This window comes from Hydra vulgaris, chromosome 05, assembly GCF_038396675.1.
Source record: "Hydra vulgaris chromosome 05, alternate assembly HydraT2T_AEP".
Lineage (NCBI taxonomy): Eukaryota > Metazoa > Cnidaria > Hydrozoa > Anthoathecata > Hydridae > Hydra > Hydra vulgaris.
The window spans coordinates 20,201,988-20,224,260 of record NC_088924.1 but is presented as its reverse complement, the minus strand read 5'-3'; the positions used below and the strand labels follow the sequence as shown (position 1 = coordinate 20,224,260).

Sequence of the window (22,273 nt, the reverse complement as noted above, 5' to 3'; positions counted from 1 at the left end):
CAAAATAGTAATGTAAGAGTATCTCTATAAGTTTCATTTTGAACTTAAATTCATAATTTTGCTTCAACTTACTCAGATTCTACTTGAGGAAAAAGAATACATCAAAGACCAAAGGTTAAGAGTTGGTAAATGAGGAAGCATTCAGTGAGGGCCAATAAATTAGATTGCTGTAAAAAAAAAAAAAAAAAAAAAAAAGGAAAGAAAATTAAAAAAACCTCAAAAAAGCGTGTAGCAGGAAAAAAGGGGTTTTGTTTTAGGCAGGCAATCTATCAATTTTAAAGCAATATTTTTTTTTTAATTTTATTTTTTGCAGGGGGATTTTTTCCTAGAATCAAATAAACGTTGCAGTTATTTCTTCTGATATTGAAGTCTGCATTTGATATCATTATGGAGTCTGATTTCGTGTAAAGAGATATTTCCTAAGCATTTTTTTACAAAGTAACCAATTATTTAAAAGATAGAATTTTTAATAGTTTAATATATATATATATATATATACATATATATATATATATATATATATATATATATATATATATATATATATATATATATATATATATATATATATATATATATATATATATATATATATATATATATATATATATATATATATATATATACAGTGGTGGCCAAAAGTATGGAAACTTTTAAAATTACATTTTTTTATATTTGTATTAAATAAAACCAAAATTATTTAACCCGAGTGTACTTGCAATAGTCTACTTTATATATACTACAAGTTTGAACTTGTCTTTTCTAAGACATTTTATTACATACTAATATTTCTTAATTTCGATTGGACAAAAGTATGGAAAACTTGTCACTAAACATAAACAAATCTTATCATTTAGAATTAAAACGTGTGAGAATTGACATCTTTGTTAGTTCATCATAGTTTACTTTTATATTAATCAGTAAGGCACCGCGAAAATATTATTCGAGTGATATTAAAAATAAAATAGTTGAGTGTTTTAAAAACGGTAATAAACCAATTGATATTTCTCGAAATTTTCAAGTTCCAAAAGGTACAGTTTCAAAAATTATTAAAAAATTCAAAGAAAGAAAAACTGTGGAAGTGAAAATAAAACCTGGAAGACCAAGAAAAACAACAAAAAGATTGGATAAAGTTATAAAAAATACTTCTACAAAAGATCCTAGAAAGTCATCAAAGGATATAAAAGAAGAAATCTTGGAACAGCTTGGAGTTTTATTATCTGACAGGACAGCTCGTAGAAGGTTAAATGATGCGGGCTTATTTGGAAGAGTGGCTGTCAAAAAACCGTTACAAAAAATACTAATCCTTAACGAGCCGAGCTCGAACAAAGAATCTCATGTTCGGGTTTCTGAGCAATAAATTTCGTTGAAAAAATAAACTCAAAATTAATTGTTGAGATTTGAAGTATACACTGCCATTTTGGATAATATATAGCGGTCGGCTTTCATATAAGTTCACGAGGCGCATGGTCTGGTGTAATACAATTTTTTTATTGAAAAATCCTAACATAATTTTATTCATTGTATTAATGCCATTTATGCTGAGAATTATTTTTTAAAGTTAAAGAGCTACACTGTCATCTACGTAATCATGAAGCTGCTGGTGAATTAAGAATGCCTGTTTGCTGTTGTCAAGCTAACTGTACTAGTTCGTTTCGCTATTTGCGGAACCTCAAAAGACACATGGATAAGTATCACAATCAGTCACATCGCGAGAAAGAAGTTTGTGTCTTGTCACTAATTGCAACGCTTTATGCAATAATGATGATGATTGTAACTATGGAAGAGAAGATCAAAATAAGCTATAGAAGCTTTTAGACATTCATCATGAGGCAGTTTCTTTAGTATCTTCTCTGAGATCAAACAGTGGCTTTGCCACATAGTATAATCTCATGTGTCATTCCATCCTTCAATCACATGGTTGACTGTTTAGCAGATTATTTAAATGAACAAGTCCAGGATTTGTTAAAGAGTGTGCCTAATATTCATCAAGATGTTAATAATATTGAAAAAGTATTAAACAAGGTAAGAAAACCTCTTGATTTTCTTTCTACAAAATACAATTAAGATAAATATTTTGCTGAACATCCTCTTTTCGTTAATTCTGAAACACTTCCAATTGGTTCTAGGTATGAGGTTAAAAATGGACACAATAAATTATTCTATGACACCTATGAATATGTGTCAATAGAAAACAATTTTTGTAGCTTATTTAGTAGTCAAGAATTTGAAGATTTGATGTTTGGTAATCAAATTAAAAATAATGATTTAATTGACTGTTTTCAAGATGGAGAACATTGTAATAAGCATTATTTATTTAGTAACAATGATAAATTTTTTATCATGATTCAGCTATTCTACGATGGTATGGGTATAACAAATTCTCTTCGCAGAAATGCATCAACCAGTAATATTGGAGTTTTTTATTATACAATACAAAATTTGCCTCCGAGTCATAACTCTTCTTATGCTAATATACATCTATTGGCACTTTGTTATGCTCAAGATTTGAAAATTTATAGCTACAATAATATTTTAGAACGCTTTGTAAGTGAAATACAAAAAATACAATCCATTGGCTTTTGTGGGAACTTTCCTAAAATCGGTTCTAAACAGATTTATGTTGGTCTTTGTCAGGTGTCTTGTGATAATCTTGCTCTCAATGGTTGTTTGGTTTCATTGAATGATTTTCTGCAGATTTCTTATGCACACTATGTATGGCAACCAAAGAAACAATTCAAACTAAAACATATGAGTCATATCATATATCAAACATATATCAAATTAAAACATATGAGTCAGATTTCGAAATGAAAACAATAGCTTCTTATAATAATGATCTGAAAGCATTAGAAACCCTTGCTTTAGGAACTCATAGTCATGGTGTCAAAGCAACTTGCTTCTTAAATAAAATTCTTGGTTTTCATGTGGTTGAAAATTTTGTTCTTGATCCAATGCATACACTACTAGAAGGTGTTGTACCTTTTGAACTTGGATTCATTCTTTACCATTTAATCAAAATCAAACATTGTTTCTCGTTATCAGATTTAAATACTTGCATGCATCAATTTTTTGATTGTAATTCAGTTGAAAAATCTAAACGACCACCCACAATTTGCCAAGTTGAGAAACCAGGAAGAGGTTCACCTTCAATAAAAACGGTTCAAATGTGGTCTTTTCTTAAGTATTTGCCAATGATTGTTGGTCGATTTGTACCTGAAGATAATGGCTGCTGGATTTTTTTGTTAAATTTATGTGAACTTACAGATTTAATATTGCTCCTAAGTTTACCAAAGGAATGATAGCAAATTTAAGAGTCTTTATATCTGATCATTTATCGGAATTTAAGAGTCTTTTCGGACAAGTAGCAAAGTCCCAAACATCACTTTCTGGTCCACTTTCCTACAATTATTATAAAAAATGGACCTCTTGTTAGAATGAGTTGTCTTCGATATGAGATGAAAAGTTCATTTTTTAAAAGATCTGCAAATGTAGTTTGCAACTTTGTTAATATTTGCAAGACTCTGGCTTATCGCCATCAGTGTAACTCATTTTACTCTCGCTTTTCAAAGCAATATTTGAGAACTATTATTACTGTAGGTATTAAATCTGAATTTATGGTTGCAAGTCTTGCTGGTACATACCATGAATGTATTTGCATTGAACTTGGTATAGAAATTATTTGTTTAGCTTTGAAATTGAATATTGTTTCTATTTTATATCGCAAAGGCCATTGCTTTGTGATTAGTCACAGAGTAAATAGTGATCCAGTGTTTGGAGAGGTGGTAGCATTTGTTAGTTTACCTTATACTGATAAAAGGTACATTGTGCTGCATTTATGCATTACAGAATATTTTTGTAGCCGTTTTCATGCTTATGTAATATCTCAGAGTTTGCCTGCAGAATTTATATGTATAACCATTGACAGCTTGTGTGACCATAATCCCCTATTTAATTATTTGCATTCTGGTAAAGAAAACATAAATCTTATTCAACTTCCTTACCATATTGTGAGTTAAAGGCTGTGTTAATTGTTAATTTTATTATTGGATTTTGAAATAAATATAACAGTCTTTTTGAAATTTTGTTTTTGTTATTAATTATGTGATATTAGTCTTCTCTGATTACTTTTGTTTAATTTTTGCTAAAAACAACAAAACAATTTTGTTTTAAATTTATCATTTTAATACTGTCATACATTGAATATAGTACTGTATTAATTGTTATTAATATTATTTACATTTTTCTTGTTCGATATTAAAATACCTGCAATGTTTTGTAAATTGAAATGTTTTTATAAATAATTTCGTTATTTTTAGTTGAGTTTCTTTTTCAAAAAAAAATGAATGTTCTTCTTAAGTATTTATCTGGTATTGTGAAAGAGGATCTATCAGATGAAGTTATGTGTAGAATTTATGGTATATTGTTTTAATATAGCTTCTTCTTTTTATGTTAGTTTGAATATTCCTAATTGATTTTATATTAATCAAAATTATAGTTTGATTGGATAAACTAATTATTACTAATTATTTTAATAATTAGTAATAATTAGTTTATTTTGTGAACCGTAATTCACAAAATTTTGTAACTTTTTTATGAACCTTGGCATATATAAAAGAGGGATTGACTTTTGATTCCTTTGTTTTGCTTAATGAGGAAGATCTTAGAGAGCTGGGTTTAAAGTTGGGTGAGCGAAAGCTTTTGATGTCTTGGATAAAATCAAGTGGTAAAATAATTAATTATAACTAGTGCTTTAAAATAACTTTCATAATAACTAAAACAGTATTAGTAAACTCACAATCTTCAATAGAATGTTCATCAATGATGGACCCAACATCAGTATCAACTTAATAATGCTATAATGCTACCACTACCTGCCCGTGATGTAGTAAATGTAGAGTCACAGGTAATGTAACAAAATAGTATAAAAAAGTGCATTTATGAATTATTGGTATAAGTATATAGAAAACTAACTAATTAGTAACAATTTTGTGCAGGTTTATGCGGTAGAGGAGTTATTATGTAACTATACAAAGGGAGGATTAAAAATAGTTGAAAAGCTGAAACAGGGCATCTCCTACACAAGATCGGAATGTGTTTTAATGGTTAAAGTCCTTGGGAAATATCTGATGAAAAGTTGTTTAATGTCAGTGCCTTAATGCAACATTTTTATCATTTTTTGTTTGATCTTTGTAACTTTATTTTTTAGTTTAGAACTTTTTCAAACTGTAAAATTTTAACTTTTTTACCCAATTCTTTTTAGTCAAAATGATCCTAGTTCAAAAGAAATGACAAATTTGTTCTTTTTTTCAAAACCACACCAAATGGATATGTAAACATTAATTAGTTGTGCATTTTCAAATGCTAATTGTAAGACTAAGCATAATCTAGCACTTTTTTTAAAAGGAAGAGATCTTCTGTGCAAAGGGTGCCACTGGTTATCTTGCCCAATGTGTGCTGCAAAAACGTTACAGAGACCCATTTATTAAAAAGCATTGGACTTGGCGAAAAAATAGGTTGTTTTTTTTTAAAGAATAATCTCAGTGTTACTTTTTTGTTACCAAAAGAATCAGGGTCAGTAATACTTTACCAAGCATTGATGATGATGAGCGTCGACTTCGAGAAAGTAGGCCAACGGCGATAAACCTAGCTAAGTTAGTGCAGCTCATGCATAACACTAGAGAGAATAGACGATCTTAGATCAATACTTGCAATCATACTCTTGATTAAATATATAAAGTAAATATATTTTCATATGCAACTCAGTGAAACAAAATAAATACTATCACATAAACATATATTCTCTGTCAGATCATCCTGATATTGTTACAGTTTTATATAAATATGGATGGGTTAGAATAAATTTAAAAGAATTTTTACTGATCATAAAATTTCATAAATTATTCTTGAAGTTTTGCAAACAACAATATTTTGCAAGAAGAAAAAACGACAGTATACTGTGATTATCATTCTGTTATTTTTAGATAAGCCAGGAGTTTGTTGCAATTGCAGGCGAATTTCTTACTCTGCGAGTTGCTATGTTATCTTTTTGTCAAAAGATACTTGTATACTCTGAAAAGCTTAAAGACAACTCTACTATGCAACAAATGTTCAGAGCGTAGCAATCGTATGAATTTGATGAAGGTAAACAACTTTCAGGATATTTTAAACTATTCCGAATTACTACATAAATTAAAAATTACTTAATTATCTTTTCTAGACAAAAAGACTAAGTTATCGTTATTGCTGTTGTCTCACATATTGATTCCATCACCGCAACGAGGCTTAAAAGTTCCTAGAGTCGGCAGGGGTGTAGTGTCTAATCTGATGTTTGTGGATATGAACGAGGTAAGTTTAAATCATTTCTAAAAACAGTTCAATCAATTATTTTTAAATTATTTTATAAATTATAAATCTATATTTATTTTTATTCATACAGGAACAGATGAGTGTCCCTGAAGCAGTTGCTTCTCTACAAAAAAACGTATGGGCAGGTATAGACAAGCTCCCACCCCTACTTTTTCGTCTTAATAAGATTTATTACATCAAGTTGGATGATCGGGCCACCGAACTTCGTGATGCTGCTTGTTTTTGTGATGCCATGGAGTTTTTGTTGAAGTGTTCTTATGTATTTAATTTAACTTATCCACACGAAATAAAGCCAGTTTATGGTCTGCTTAAGCACCTCATGCAATGAATGTTTCTATCGGAAAAAGTGCCACTTTATCAGACTTCTTTGATAGAAGTATGTAGCGCGCAGTCCTTAAAATGCAGAATTTGAAAAAAAAAGGTTTACAACGCAGTCCTCGCTAAAGTAAGCTTTCTCAACATTTGTGTTTTCGCAACATCTGTTTTCTGTGTGTATCATTTATTTTTATGAAGAGTCATCAGTCACATTGTAGTAACGTTTAAAATTCATCTATGCATAATTAGTTTTTCAAATAATTTATCACAGGCAGGGGCGGATCCAGGATTTTTTATTGACTAGCAAAATGGCCATAAACATTTTTTTGTCTAAAAAAAAATAAGATCCTCGCTTTTCACATTTGCCGACAGTACGAAAAGTCCAAGTTTGCTGACTGTATTATATGATCTACATATGCCGATTTGTTGGTTTAAAAGAGCTAAGTTTTTAGACATAATGAAATAAAACTCATTGATAGGGAGTGGGGGGAGGTTATCACACACCATTTGCACCAGCCTTGGATGTACAGTGGCTTATAGTGATACATGAGGTCCCTTACCACTGCTTTCTTCTTTCGTCCGTTTTGAGCAGAAGAACGTTACTTGATTTACACGACGTTAAAACTATCTAGTTAAACTGAATACCTTATAACAAAATGATAGTTCACTTATCTTTTATAACTTTAAATCATGACTAAAACCCTGACCGAACCCTTAACCTCAGTCAATGTATTTAAATTTAGTACTTGGTATTCCTATTACCAGTCAATGTATTTATGCCAAATAATACACAAAACATTATCATATAAGCTTATCGATATATTTAAATCAACAAAATATTTGTGGTTGTTAAAATGTTTTAGTCTGTAAAAAAATTGAAGGTCGATATGTAAAATGAAAACGACAAATTAATTGAAGTTTGTTTAAAATTCAATTTTTTTATTTAATTAAAATTTGTTTTAGAACGCATGCCTAATGGCTTACCTTATAAAATATCTGAAAATTAAAATAGACACTTTAATGATTTTTATAAATTTATAAAAACAATTTATAAATATTTTTATTTTTTAATAATAAACTTCATTACTTCATTACAATAAACTTTTTGTCAAATAACGAAAAAAAGAAACAAATAAAAAATCAAACAAAAAATAGTAAATAAAATAGTAAATTGTTTCAATAAGAATATATTGCTTTAAATAAATAAGAAATGCATTTAAAATATATTGCTTTAAATAAATAAGGAATGCATTTAAAATATATTGCTTTAAATAAATAAGGAATGCATTTAAAATCCCAAAATAGCAAACTCCAGGCATATTATAATTAAAAATGATACAATCAACTAATGTCAGCAAATAATAAAAGCAAAAGTGTCAATGAATAAATCTAATAAGACAAACTTAATATGGTTGTTCTTTGTTTAAAATAACATAGTTCTTTGTTTGATTTTGGTGAAAGTTTTCAGTGGTTTTTTATGAATGAACATAGGAAAATATATTGTGACGGTAACACTCAATTTCAATTAAGTAATGCATTAAAGCATAAAAGTATTGAATATGGAAGTGAAACAAACTTTATCTTTATTCGAATTAAAGAAAAGCCATTGAACAGTATTGTCAAAAGAACTGTTTAATCCATCTATTTCAAATGAATTTAGATATTGACCAAAGTTTAAAAAAATAAAACATTATACTGTCAAAATTTCATATTCGTTAAGTAAATCATAATTTCAAAATACACGTTAATGTAAACAAGAGACTTCTTTGGTTTCGAAGAACACTTAAAAAATAAGTCTAAAGATACTTTTCTAAATTCTGTTTCAAGTAGTTCTGTAACAAATTTTCCTAACGTAACATATTTGTAACAAAAGTGTTTCTCTTAATAGCGTTTAAATCGGCTAGACTATTTCCTCACGTGAATAATTTGCAAAATGCCTTGTGACACGCGTTGATATTTTATGCCTATTTTCTGATTTTTTTCATGCATAATGCTGTATCGCAAAACTCCGAAACAAACTTTCTATGTTTATCATTTACATCTGTGAGGAAGCTTTTTGATCATTAGTGAACCTAAAATATATGCCCACACTTTTTAGATTAAAAGTTTTCCATTATGTGACAGTAGAAGTTTTAGGGTGATTAAGAAGAACATAGTAAGTATTATCAGAAAAAAAAGGTTTTGCTTTTTGAGCCCATTATTTTGTATGTTTTTAATAACGTGGACAAAAGTCAAACAACAAAAGAGTTTCATCTGTAGCTACCAAAGGTTTTTCATTAAATGTTAAAGTTAGATTTTTATCACATTTAATTGCTTTTGCTTTGCTATTTGATTTCCTTACTGATTTTAAAGTTAAATGAATTTGATCACATAAAAGTTAGGAATTTATATGTTCACAGGTTTTCACAACATTTTCAAAAGAAACTTAGGACCATCAAACATTTGTATTACAAGTTATCATAACATTTGTAACAATTTGTATTACAAGTTATCATAAAATTAAAAATACTTTTCAAAAGAGAATTTATACCAATTGTTTTCCCAAAGCAGCAACTTCCATATACAATAACATTTTTGAAACATACACCTTATCAAAGGGAACACTAGTTCCTAGTAGAAGTAAAAAAAAAAGTAGTAGAAAGTTCCTTTGATACATTTTTATTAGACAATTCAAATGGAAATTGTCTAGTAAAACTGTATCGTAATTTTTAATTAGAGCTGAGCCTTTAACTTTGAAAGATTTATGATATTTACGCAGATTCTTCAAATACTCATCTTTCCATCTTGATCAGAAATGCGTAAATAACATGGAAAGATGTTTATTACATAGATTTATATCTATATTATAATCATTTTCAAAAAAGAATTTATATCATTGGTTTTCCAAAAAGAGCAACTTCCTGATACAATATCATTTTTGTATCATACATCTTGTCACAGAGAATAATAGTAGTAATTTCCTAGCAGAAATTTCCAAATTAAAAAAAAGTAGTAGAAGGTTCCTAGCAATTTTAGAATAAACTAACAGTCTATCTGAGAGGAAAATTGTACAAAACGTTATTTTAGTTTAACCTTTTTGATGTCAATCAGATCATATAATAAAGTGTTGCTAGACGTTTTAAAACTCGCATTAGGTAAACACTCTATCCGACGTGTTTTCTTCTCCTTGTCTCTGGGAAATCTATAAATTTTTTAAAACGTTTTTAAACCGTTTGACTTCTTCAATGATAAATAACTCGTAGAACAGCAATAAACACATTTCACCATTTTTCATAAACTTAAACAAATTTCACCATTTTCATAATAGGCTAAATAAAGAAACCAACAGACGGTGCTATTTACTTTAGTCTTTATAATTATAAAACCTCTTTATTGAATGTTTCCTACCCACTTTATTAAAAAAAGTTTTAATATCGGAGAGTGGATATTTAACAGAATTTCTGTCTTTGCTATACAATTTTTTTTTTGCTACAGGTTCTCGCTTGACGGCTTTTAGTCACTACGTAAGACCTCCTTGTTAATAAAAAAGATTGCACGTAAATAGGCTCAATATATAAAAACTTATCGGAGGTATATATAAAGTTGTTTCAAAATATGACAAATTGACTTTTGCTACAGTTGCTACAGTTTATTTGCCATTTTATTTAACTCCCAGTTCAAATTAAGTTGATACGCTGCGGAATGTTTAACATTCTTTCAAAAATTTATGGGCATGTGAGATAAAACCCGGAATGCATATTTTGAAACCCTATACAGACTCAGAATAGGCAGAGATATGCGCAATCTGATTCGCTGATTTTGAAAGAGAGGCTTTTGCGCGTATGTTTAAATCAAAACAAATGTCAAAAAACGTATTGAATAATAAAAGTGAATTCGAGTAATTTCACAAAAAACCAAATAATAATGGCAAAAAAAAATTATGGTTTTTCTATCCAATTTTGTGCAATATAGTACAAATACTTATACAAACCCTCACAACTCAAAACATCCGTGATTTTCAGAATTTTTTTTAAAAATAAAAATTTTAAAAAATTAGTTTGTTTTTCTAATTGTTTTTATAATTCTAAGATATAAAAAAGACAACCATTGTAACAAACTATAAACCAGATGGTAAAACTTGACTATACTGTGATTCTCATAACAAAAGATATTTTAAAACAGTTTTAAAATTTACCTTCTACTATCTATAGACTATTATTGACTTGGTATAATTTTTTTTCAAATTAAGTTCCCATTTATCCAATCATTTAACAAGAAAAGTATTTTGAAAAAATAGCCTAATTTCTTTTTAGAACTTTACACTTATTACTCCCATATATAAATTATATAAAACACTAAAAAAGTTTGAGAATATTGCTTATTGGTTGTTATAGCTAGCCCAGATGATTTGCAACACTCTTAAACTTTAAAAAAGCAATTGTAAGCAAGAGCAAATTTAGATATCCTTTGGTAATGTATTGTAATAAAAGATCACAAAGCATTGTAGCATAATAAGCTATTAGAAAAAATCTATAACCTGATGTCTACAAGTGTGTTTTGATATAGTAAATTGATTACCAAAATCAATAACTCTCAACTTACCACACCTTTATGAAAAACTAAGTGTAAAAAGGTAAAAACAAAAAAGATTGCAAACATGCAAGTTCATATTGTTGTTTATTTCAATTTCAAAACTCAATACATGTTTGTTGATATATAGCTTTTAACCTGAACAAAATACTTGCTATTGTATTCTATAATTAATATAAAATGTGTATCCTTTAATAGCAACTGATGGTAAATAATATTAAATAAAGCAGCAAACTTATAAATTTTATATATTTTTTATGCTAATAATTTATTTTACATTATATACTCCAGAAGAAAATGAAAAAATGTCTGCTCTAAAAAAATTAGAAAAAAACCTTAACTAAAATGTACTCCATATTTACAAATTTTATAAATAGTTTCATTATGTAATTTTTGGTATAACCAATAAAAACAAGTGTTCTTTTTTTAAATTTCTGTATCGAGCATGCTTTATAGAACATGGACATTATTTTTGATGAGAAACACATTCAGAAATTGCACACATGCAAATTCAAGTGAAATATTTCAAGAGTTTATACATAAAAAACACATTTTATAATAGCAAAAATATTCATAGCATGACAACTTATTTTGTTCTTTTTTTTGATAATTTTCTTTTGTTTTTTTTATTACTCTTTTTCATTAAAACGTTTGATTTGAAACATTTAGTTTAGTTTTTTAAATCTTTTTTTTTCATTATTACAATACAAAAAATGCCACAATCATTTGCCATAATCCACTTTTATTTATGCCATAATCCACTTTTATTTGGTTAAGTTATTTGATTTACTTTTTCCATTAAGTTTTTAATGGTTTAACACGATGTTTTAATAAAGTTACGTAATAAAAAAATATATCAGCCTCCTCCAAACTATGGTTGAAACAAAGCATGAAAACAAAATCTCCTCAGAGCTCATATATTGACATAGAACATGTGAGCTAGTTTTGCAATTAGTTTAAATTTTCTTTTTTAAAAAACTCTAGTTTTCAACTCTTTATAATAAACATGTAAATCAGTTTATAAATAAAGTTCTTCACCAGTAGTCACGTAAAACTGCATATAAACTTTGTATGCAAAAGTGCTTCACTATTAGTCTCGTACAACATACTTATATAAACTATGTATTTGAGAATGCTTTAAGGCCAAGAGCATATTTTAAGAGAAACACATTTGTAGATTTTTTCAAATTTATTTCAACACTTTTTTTTTCGTTTTTTAAAATTAACAATAGATAAAATCTTCATCACCAAGATAAACTTTATTGAAATTTTTATGAGTGAAAGTTCTCTTGTACAAATAGATTTTGATACATTTTAAATACTCTGAAGAATACTAAAATAAAATGAATTTCCTGTGTTGATAGTAACACATGACTTGTATTGATAAACTTAGTATATCATTACTTTGAAATTTATTTCAAAAATCTGTTTGTTTTGATTTTAATTATATTTTTCAACAAAATTGCACTTGCCTCTCTTTCAAAATCAGCGAATCAGATTGCTCATTTTCCTGCCTATTCTGAGCCTGTATAGGGTTTCAAAATATGCACCCGGAATACATGGATTTTTCAGTGAAGCGTTTCATTTTTCTGAATGAAATATTTCCGTAATATAGTCAACTTGGCTCAGATACAATTTTTAATAAAATTTTGAAGCGCTGCATTTTGATTACTTGTAACCTCCATATCTTATTTAAATTATTTTTCTCTTTCGCTTCAAAAAAAAAATATATATATATGTAAAAAAGAAAAATAAAGAGAAAAAAAACTGACTGTAGCATTTGCTACACTTGCGACAGCCTGGATCCGCTCCTGACAGGGCGTTGTATTTTTTCAGAATTTGCTTTGAAATAAATTTAATGAACAATCATAAAATGTACCTCAAATGCAACATAAAACTAAAGAAAAAGTTTTGGTCCAAGATAATTGAAAATTCGTTTTGTTTATGTTTGAAAAATTAGGATTATAGTTTGTAAGTATTCTACGCTTGGTTATAATTTTAAGTGGATTTTTATTGTGATTTAGAAATTTAAATAATAACATTGTTGTCTTGCTATATCATGGTTTTTTACGGGCTATTCATATCAAGTTTAATAACATCAAACATTAACCATTAAATAACATTGCTTTAAATTCCCTCCAGACTGCCTTTCAGCATTTGTGATTGCAACTGCTGATAGTAACTGAAAAAGCATCATAAATTTTGCATCGAGGCTTCAGTTCTCTTGTATTTATTTTTGTATTTTATTTTTTATTTGTTATTTCTAACGATAAATTTTTATTTAAGAGATTTAATTGTATTAGTATTTTTTTAAAGTTGCTTTGAGGTAATTAATGTGTAACAACTAAATCTGGTGATTAATAGTTTTCCTTCCCTGAGTCTCTACTTAAATCCAGCTTTGGTTATCTTACACTTATGCAACTTTTATAGTTTCTTGAGTCTGTGTATTTGGTTGCCTAATGTTTGTTTGTTATGTGCAAGACGTTATCAATAATGATATTAATTAATACTTCTAGTCTTTAACTTCTAATACTTTTTTTTTTGCGAGTTTATATACTATTATTAAATTTATTTAATTATGATATTATTCAAATCTTTGTTCCTACTTTATAAAGTTAGTGTAAAAGTAGATGAAAGCACTAAAGAAGGAAAGCGATAAAAGTTTATGCAGAATTTTGCCATGCGATCATGGTGGCGTAATGAGAGGACTACTGAGGCAGAAATAAGCCATTATCGAACTGTTTTGAATCAAATCATTGTATACGAGAAATTTCTTTTTGCTTTAATATATTATAAAACTTAAATTTGTTTTAAACTGATTTATACTAACTATATGTATTTGTCTAATACAATTATTGCTTTTTTAGCGACTTTAATATAAATAGTTCCTTAACTTTTTAATATTTAATAAAAATAGCGACACTTAATCGAAAAAAATATCTCGTCTCGAATCTATGTAAACAAACCTTAAAAAATTATGAACACGGATTAAACGGAAAGAAGTTAAGTTAAAAGATATGTATTAATTTGACTTTCTTATTCACTTTGTCTCACTTATACCAACTTTACTACTCGTTACCATATGAACTATACAAATATGGCATAGAGTGGTGCTGGGTAAAAAAAATTATAAAATAAGTCCTCTTTATTGGCATCACAAACATCTAACATATTTAATAAATTTCAAAGTTAGTTTTTTTTTTTAATTTTATTTTAGGTACTCCGATAAGTCCTACGGTCTTATCACAGAGCACCATGGAAAAGCATTTGAAAGGAAGTTCACGCCTCCTTCTCTATCGTTTAATAAAACTTACCCAGAGCTGGCGTTGAACCAGGGTTTTTATTTAAAATGAATTCTTTTAATATATATCAACTAAATTTATTTAATGTTTCTTGCCTTGTGACGAAATTTTTAAAAAACCTAACTCCGATTTTCTACTTGTTCAAAATTTAAATGCAATTAAGCTTGAAAAAAATATGCCTAAGTTTTGTATTTTTCATCAAAACAATACCAAAAAAAGTTTTTAGATTTCTTATCTATTGATGTGTACATGGCCAACAACGCGGATTCTAGAAAACCATTTTTTCTTCGTTTAATTTTAAATTTCAGCAAATTCCAATATTTGGGATAAACTAAAATCTTTAGCGACTAATTGTTTCAAAAGAAAAGCTCTGAAAAATGAAATGAGATTATGCAAAATTTTGATTACAGTTTTTAAATTTTGTAAGAGCAGTGTAAAGTTTGCTCTAAAGACGTGATTGTCAACTTCGATAGATCTAAAAAAATCTTAATAACTTAAAAAATAATTTTAATAAAAATTATAAAAAGTTTCTTACTAGATACATTATTAAGTTATAAAAAAAACGTTGCTTTTCAAAGTATAACTCCAGGATTTTTTCTTACTGTAAGTTAGTTAATTATTCTGCACAGTTTTCTTTTTGGAATAATTAAAAAAAAATTACGATGATGATGACAATGTTACTATGGCTATAGTTGAATAAATATTTATGAGATTTAGAAGTGGAACGAACATGCATCATTAATTATTATAAAAAGTAGTTATGGTATAGAATTGTCAAAAAATAAATAATTTAAATTGTAGAGAAAGTGCATTTACTAAACAATTGTTATTGTCATTAAAAATGAATTTTCAACTAAAACAAAAATAAATCAAAAACGCACAACGCGCCACACACAATTTTTAAATCTACTTTCAAAAAAGAAAAGAAAAACTATCCAAAGTGATTCACGAAACTTTGCATTTTGATATTTAGTATACAAAAGAAACACACAAAAAAAATTTAAAAATGTAAAATAAAACTATTTTAGACCGCGCAATAGCAGGATTACCTCTTTATATACACACACATATGTGTGTGTGTGTGTGTGTGTGTGTGTGTGTGTGTGTGTGTGTGTGTGTGTGTGTATAGAGGTAATCCTATAGTTGCGCGGCCTAAAATAGTTTTATTTTACTTTTTAAAATATTGTCGCTTACTTTTTTTCTGTGTTTCTTTTGTATATTTGTACAAATTGTTTCCAGTCGTCTTTTCCTAGCTAACACAAAACGTTCAAGCACGTTCTATAAATGTTCTGAAAAATTGTATAAACGTATTTAAAAATTAACTTTCAAGAAACGTTGCCACAACGTTCATTTTGATAGCTCTTTAACGTTCACCTCAAACATACACGGAAGTTTACCCAACGTTTTTCTTTCTTTTAATTTTTAAACGCATAAATAAATAGGTTTAGACGGACATTCTCTTCAAACCTATATTTGCTAGTTTTTTGTGTAATGTTTTTTTTTTTTTTTTAATCTCACATAACTCTTAATTATTTAACAATTGTTTAATAAATACTTAGATAAAAATTTATTTGTACTTAACTACAAACTAACTATATTCTACCACGAAATAACATAGTTTAGGCTTATTTGAGAACCCAAGATTTAATTATTACATTTCAATCGTAAGGCACACAATAGGCCTCAGTGAAAGATTTAGGAAATTTTGGTGGTTTTGGTCGTGGGAAGGGGGACATGTTGAAATATTTTTTGCATTTTGTATCATATTTGCGTCTCCTAAATAAAAAAAAGGTCCTCCACTTCTATGATTTTTTAAGACTTTCAGATTCTGGAGGAAGGGCGCATGCATACCTCTTTCCCTTCTGTGGATCCGTCACTAATAGGTCTATTTTTTACATTAAACTAAGGCAAATTTTTCTCTATGCTAAACGCCACTGTAATAATTATTATTATCTGCGATAATAACTTTGTTTTTTATAAGTATTGGTAATTTTAATTATGAACTCGATACTATGTCTCTGCACGTAAACTTCAGTGCCTATATGCTCCTATATATATATGTATATATATATATATATGTGTGTGTGTGTGTGTGTGTGTGTGTGTGTGTGTGTGTGTGTGTGTGTGTGTGTGCGTGTATGTGTGTGTGTGTGTGTCTGTGTGTGCGTGTCAACTTTATGTATTTAAATTATATACATATTAAATATGTATATAAGTTATATACATATCATACATAATTAATACACATTATATTTCAAACATGACTGTTTTTCTTACTTGTTGACTAGTTAACTCTAAAAAGTATGTATAAGCTGTTTTTCCTACTTGTCAGATTCGTCTAGTTGACTATGACAAATAAGACAATTGGTCGTGTTTTTATATAGATACACAAATACTTAGCATGAAGAATTGACACTTGTTTCGTTTGATAAATTGCTATGTTAATTTACTTTAGTTCTGTTTTAAATTTAATATATTATGTTATCATAATTGAAACTAATTAAAATGAAGCAGAACAGTATGCATTATCCGATATAAAAACCAAAGTGGATGGCAGCTAAGCGACCTTTTCAACTACAACTACAACAAAGCAACAAGCAAACCAATAATGAACCATAAAGAAATTTGTTTTGAAAAAACGACTTCATCTTGTTCCAATGATGGTGTAGATGTCGAGCAACAGTTGTTTTCAAGTTAGTGCAACCCAGAAAAAGACTTTCCTGTTCAATCTGATTCAGATTATCATGCTTCTGATGAAAACAGTTTGTCATTTAGAGATTGATTACAAATCTGTCATGCAATATGTTTATCTGGAATAAATAGAATCTTCTTACAAATACTAGCTCATTTTGAAGAGGACAAATTAAACAATTTATTTGACTTGGAAATTGCAGATTTCTGTTTCAGCTATGTAAATTAACGTTTTATGAATCATACCAGAGTATTCATTAATAAAATGTTCATTTATTGTAGTTTGTATAAGCTTTTGAGGTGTCTATTTTAGTGGTTCATATTTAAAACTGTTTTTGTGTAGAATTGACAGTTTATAACAGTTGAAGTCTTTTTTAAATCGTACATTTAAAAAAGACTTTACTATTTTATAGTTTAAGATTTACATTTAAGTCATTTATAAATAAAAGTAGCTTATCAAAACCACCAAGTGTTTTTGTTTTTAATAAAAAAATTTAAATTTTTAAAAAGAAATTTTTTATTAACAAAAAAGAATTTTATTTTTGATGAAGTATTGTAAATTGTGCTATTTTAAAAAAGGCATGAGTATATTTTTCATGTTTTTCGTGGTAAAAAGCTGTACTTTTTCACTGAAACAACACGTATTTATTTTTTATGCTGTTGATGGTATTTTGTAAGCAAATTTAACTTAAGTTAATGTAAATTGTTGTTAGTACCCTTTACTGTACTGGTAATATTAAATAATTTTTTCATTGCGAGAAGTATTATTTTTTAGTATAAATTTTGTTAATTGCTATCAGATCAGTCAATTGTGAGGCTTATGGTTGAAATGTAATAATTAAATCATGGACTCTCAAAAAAGCTTGATATTGTGTAATTCAGTTGTAAAATATGGTGAACTTGTAGTTAAGTACGAATATATTTTTACTTAAGTACTTATTTAACAATTGTTAAACAAATAAGAGTTATGTAAGGTTTATGTTCAAAAAAACATTAGATTACACGAAAATTAGCAAATTCAGGTTTAAACAGAAAGTCCGTCTAAACCTAAACATATAACCTATCGTTTAAAAATTAAAATAATAAAAAAAACGTTGGGTAAACTTCTGTGTTTGTTTTTGCCTGTTTAAACGTTCAAAAGCTATCAAAATACTAGACTATAATTCGACTATTTTTTTGATTTTTTTTTTTTTAATATACTTTTTTTACCATGAAAGTTGGGAACTCAGAAGAGAAAACTTTGGTTTTTGCGCTAATGCAATTTATCATTTACTAGAACAAAAATGTTCCTGCAGCTTTACTTTGATGTTAGAAAAAAATGGTAACTTGCGTGGTTTTAGGGTGTTTTATAGTTTATTTTCTAGCTTTTTTAAAATATTTAAGTTTAGTTCAAATTAGGCTTTTACATTGGCGTTATAATTAAATAAAATATGTTTTAGAGTAAGAGATAAATTTCTTTTAATGCACATTTTATTTAACTTTTCACAAAAGCGTTTTAGTACCCCTTTCTTTAAAGATGTTTAAAAAATATTTTTCTGCATGATTTTTTAACCAAAGTTTTCTCGTCTGACTTCCTAAACTTTACGTATTAAGTCAGATAAAAATTGTCAATCAAAAAACGTTTGCAGTAAACGTTAAGTAAACGTTCGCTGTTTGAACGTTCGCATTGAACGTTCAAGAACTGTAAATCGGAGTTCACAAAAGTTGGTTTACGTTTGCAGCGAGTTTTACGTGAACCTTAATGAACATTGTGGAAACGTTTTTTAGACGTAACTTGCTAGCTGGTTTTATAGTTTTTGCATATTTTAAATCTAACAGTTTTTTTTACTTGTGTAGAAGTTTATAAATAGCACCGCAGTAAATTTATATTTTATATTAATATATTAGGGAGCTTTTTAAAGTCATGTTTTAGTTCTTCTTGCCTAATTTTATTTTGTTATTAAATAGTCAGACCAGTTATGGTTTTAATAAAGTTGGTTTCTGTCAACTTTAATGAGCTATCGTGCAGATAACCTTCTTTATATATATATATATATATATATATATATATATATATATATATATATATATATATATATATATATATATATATATATATATATATATCCCAGTAAACACAGATTGGTTTAGAATTGGTCAATATTTAATCGAAATCGGTCGAAAAATAGATAAAACGTTTAGCGACCTATTATTGACTAAAAATTGACGCTTGATTTGAAATGTATATTTCAAACTTTTTTATATATACGTTTACTAAACGTCGATTTAACGTTTAGAATATCGACTTACATTAGTCAATATTGTAAACCCATAATCGACCTTAATTAAACGTAAACATTTATAGATTTAAAATCTACGCTTTAAATCTTTTAATTTATATGTTTATTAAACGTCAATCAAACGTTTACAATATTGACTAATATAAGTTGTTATTCTAAACGTTTGATCGACGTTTAATAAACGTTTATTATATTATAATATAGCAATATAGCCATTGGTTAGAAGACTCACATAACAGCTTAAGTCACGCGGTTTAAATAGGCATAATTAAAACGAAATAAAAAAAATTATTAAAAAATTACTTTTTATTGGCTAAATAATTAATTTAAATGCGTTTACAAGATTCACTTCCTTACAACAACTGAAAGCAAAACGACTGATTAATAAATAATAAACGAGTGTCGGAAGCTAAAAAGTTAAAAATCTCTTATCGCGACAATCTACCTTCCTAAATGCCATCAACTTAATGGACTCAGATGTTTTAGAAATTATTGATTGCAACATTGACACAGTTAAAAAATATGAGTTGCTGGTCTCTCGTTATGAAAGTCCTGCTGCAAGAACTTTTTTCGTAAGTTTTATAAACAGTTTAAATTCATTTTGTAAGCGTTAGTTGGATAGTGTAGCAGTAGGTATTCATCTTTGCATTAATTAAGAGGTTTAATAAATAAATTTTTTAAATTTAGATGCATATTAGCTTAATTTAGTTACATTTGCTAAAGAAAATTGGTTGAACAGAGCTGGTAAAAGCCACTGCATATGATATGGCGCGACTTTCGAAATATTCCAATTTTTATTTTTGTCAAAAATAAACATGGATGGTGTAGGAAATTTTGGAAACTTTTATTCAGAAAATCCTCTATATGTAAAGTTGTTCTGTGTAATTCTAATTTTATTTTATGAATGTACATTAAAATTATTTTAATTAAAATAGTTTTTTGCGGTTACAAATCAGGTTACGAAATAAGACGATCAGGATAAGAATGTAGAAGATGATGTTGCACAAACAGGTGCATGATAAACAAGTGGTAGACGGTATTCTAGGAGGATTTTTGATAATACATAAACCAGTGATCGAAAATATTTGTTTATGAGTTTATTAATTTTATAAACAATCTTAATATTAATGTAAACTTTTATTTTCTCCTGAGATGATATTTAAAAAATATTTGATAGAAATTTTTTAATATAATATTTCCACTGCCAAAAGCTTGATCATTTAATTTTTTTTAATTATCGAAACATAAACAAGCACAGTGCACAAACATTTTTTCTTTAACTCCCCACTATATGAAAATGTTTTATATAAGGTTATACTTTATACATAGTTTTATAAAATAAAAGTATAGTATAAGTAGTATAGTATAAAAGTTTATAAACATATTATAATAGTTATAAAAAATAAGACCAGGTCTTTTATAACTATATCTTATTTATAACAACTATATCCTATTTATAAATTTCATGACCTATATAGCTCTTATTACTTATATAAAGTTAAAAAGTTACAACGTAATTTTAACTTATATTAGTTTTAAAGCTTAAATAAATTAAATTTACGTTAACTAAATCAAAGAAACTAATAGACAAGTTTAACATACGTTTACTTAGGCTAATTATAAATGCTTTATTAACGTTAATTAAGCTAGATTTAAATGCGTTTAAATGCATTAGACAAAATCTAAACGCTTTATATACGTATAATAATCCTATAATAGACGTCTAAAATTCGTTTGAATGTAGACATTTCATGAACATTTGTTCAAAAAGTTAATCTGGATTTCATTCTAAACAGATATTCGGCCAAATCTGAACATTGAAATATTGTTTTGACGTTTAATAATAGACGTTTGTGTGTTTACTGGGATATATATATATATATATATATATATATATATATATATATATATATATATATATATATATATATATATATATATATATATATACATAAATAAAGTATTGAAATATATATTTTTATTATATATCAATACTCTATTTCATACTAGCAATTTGTGTATTCATAAATATATTGATAAATATGTTTATGAATACACAAATTGCTAGAATGAAAGCTCAAAATGCTGACTTTCTGTGAATAATTTTTTATTTGTAATATCATATTTCTACTCGTAATTCTTTTTTATAAATATGCCTCCTAGAATTGGCATCTAAAATGTAGTATACGTGTAATATAGTAAGCCATGATAGGTTTCATTCAATAAGCGCTTATTGTATGTTTATGTTAATTGCTACATCAAAGTCTGGCAAAGTTGATGGTCATTTTATTGATGTTAATTTTAATGGTCTTCAAAACAGGTTAATAAAGAAAAATCGATGAAATTTTTTTTTTTCTTTCTTTAATGCAATGATAGCGGTCACCGAAATGACAGTAATTTTTACAATAATATAATATAGACGACAGGAGTTTCTTTTACTTTTTTCATCTCTACAAGATTTTAGTAAAAAAAACTCTTGGAGTTCCTTATTTATTATATTCTTGCTACTTTATTTTATTTTATTGTAGTTATATATTAACTTGATTTATATAATGAGTACTTGTGAATTTGTGTATTGAAAAATTTGAAATACTTCACGCTTGAAATAGAAGATAGTAGTTTCTTTTACTGGTTAATCTCGTAGAGATGAATGAGATATAGGAACTCCTGGAGTTTCTTTTACTTATTAATCTTATAAAGATAAACAAGTAATAAAAACTCTTGGAGTTTCTTTTATTTGTTAATCTC

The 22,273-nt window shown here is 27.3% G+C and overlaps 1 protein-coding gene across 2 annotated transcripts in view; it reads right to left on the bottom strand.

The window, feature by feature from the left end:
• Nucleotides 1-15,199, bottom strand: part of LOC136080672 (uncharacterized) — a 51,895-nt gene extending 36,696 nt beyond the window's left edge. For both annotated transcript variants that reach the window (XM_065797615.1, XM_065797614.1), the window contains exon 1: nucleotides 15,091-15,199. In XM_065797615.1, the coding sequence (XP_065653687.1) occupies nucleotides 15,091-15,099 (9 nt within the window). In that variant the 5' untranslated portion in view covers nucleotides 15,100-15,199. The remainder of the gene's footprint in view (nucleotides 1-15,090) is intronic.
• Between the last annotated feature and the right edge of the window lie 7,074 nt (nucleotides 15,200-22,273).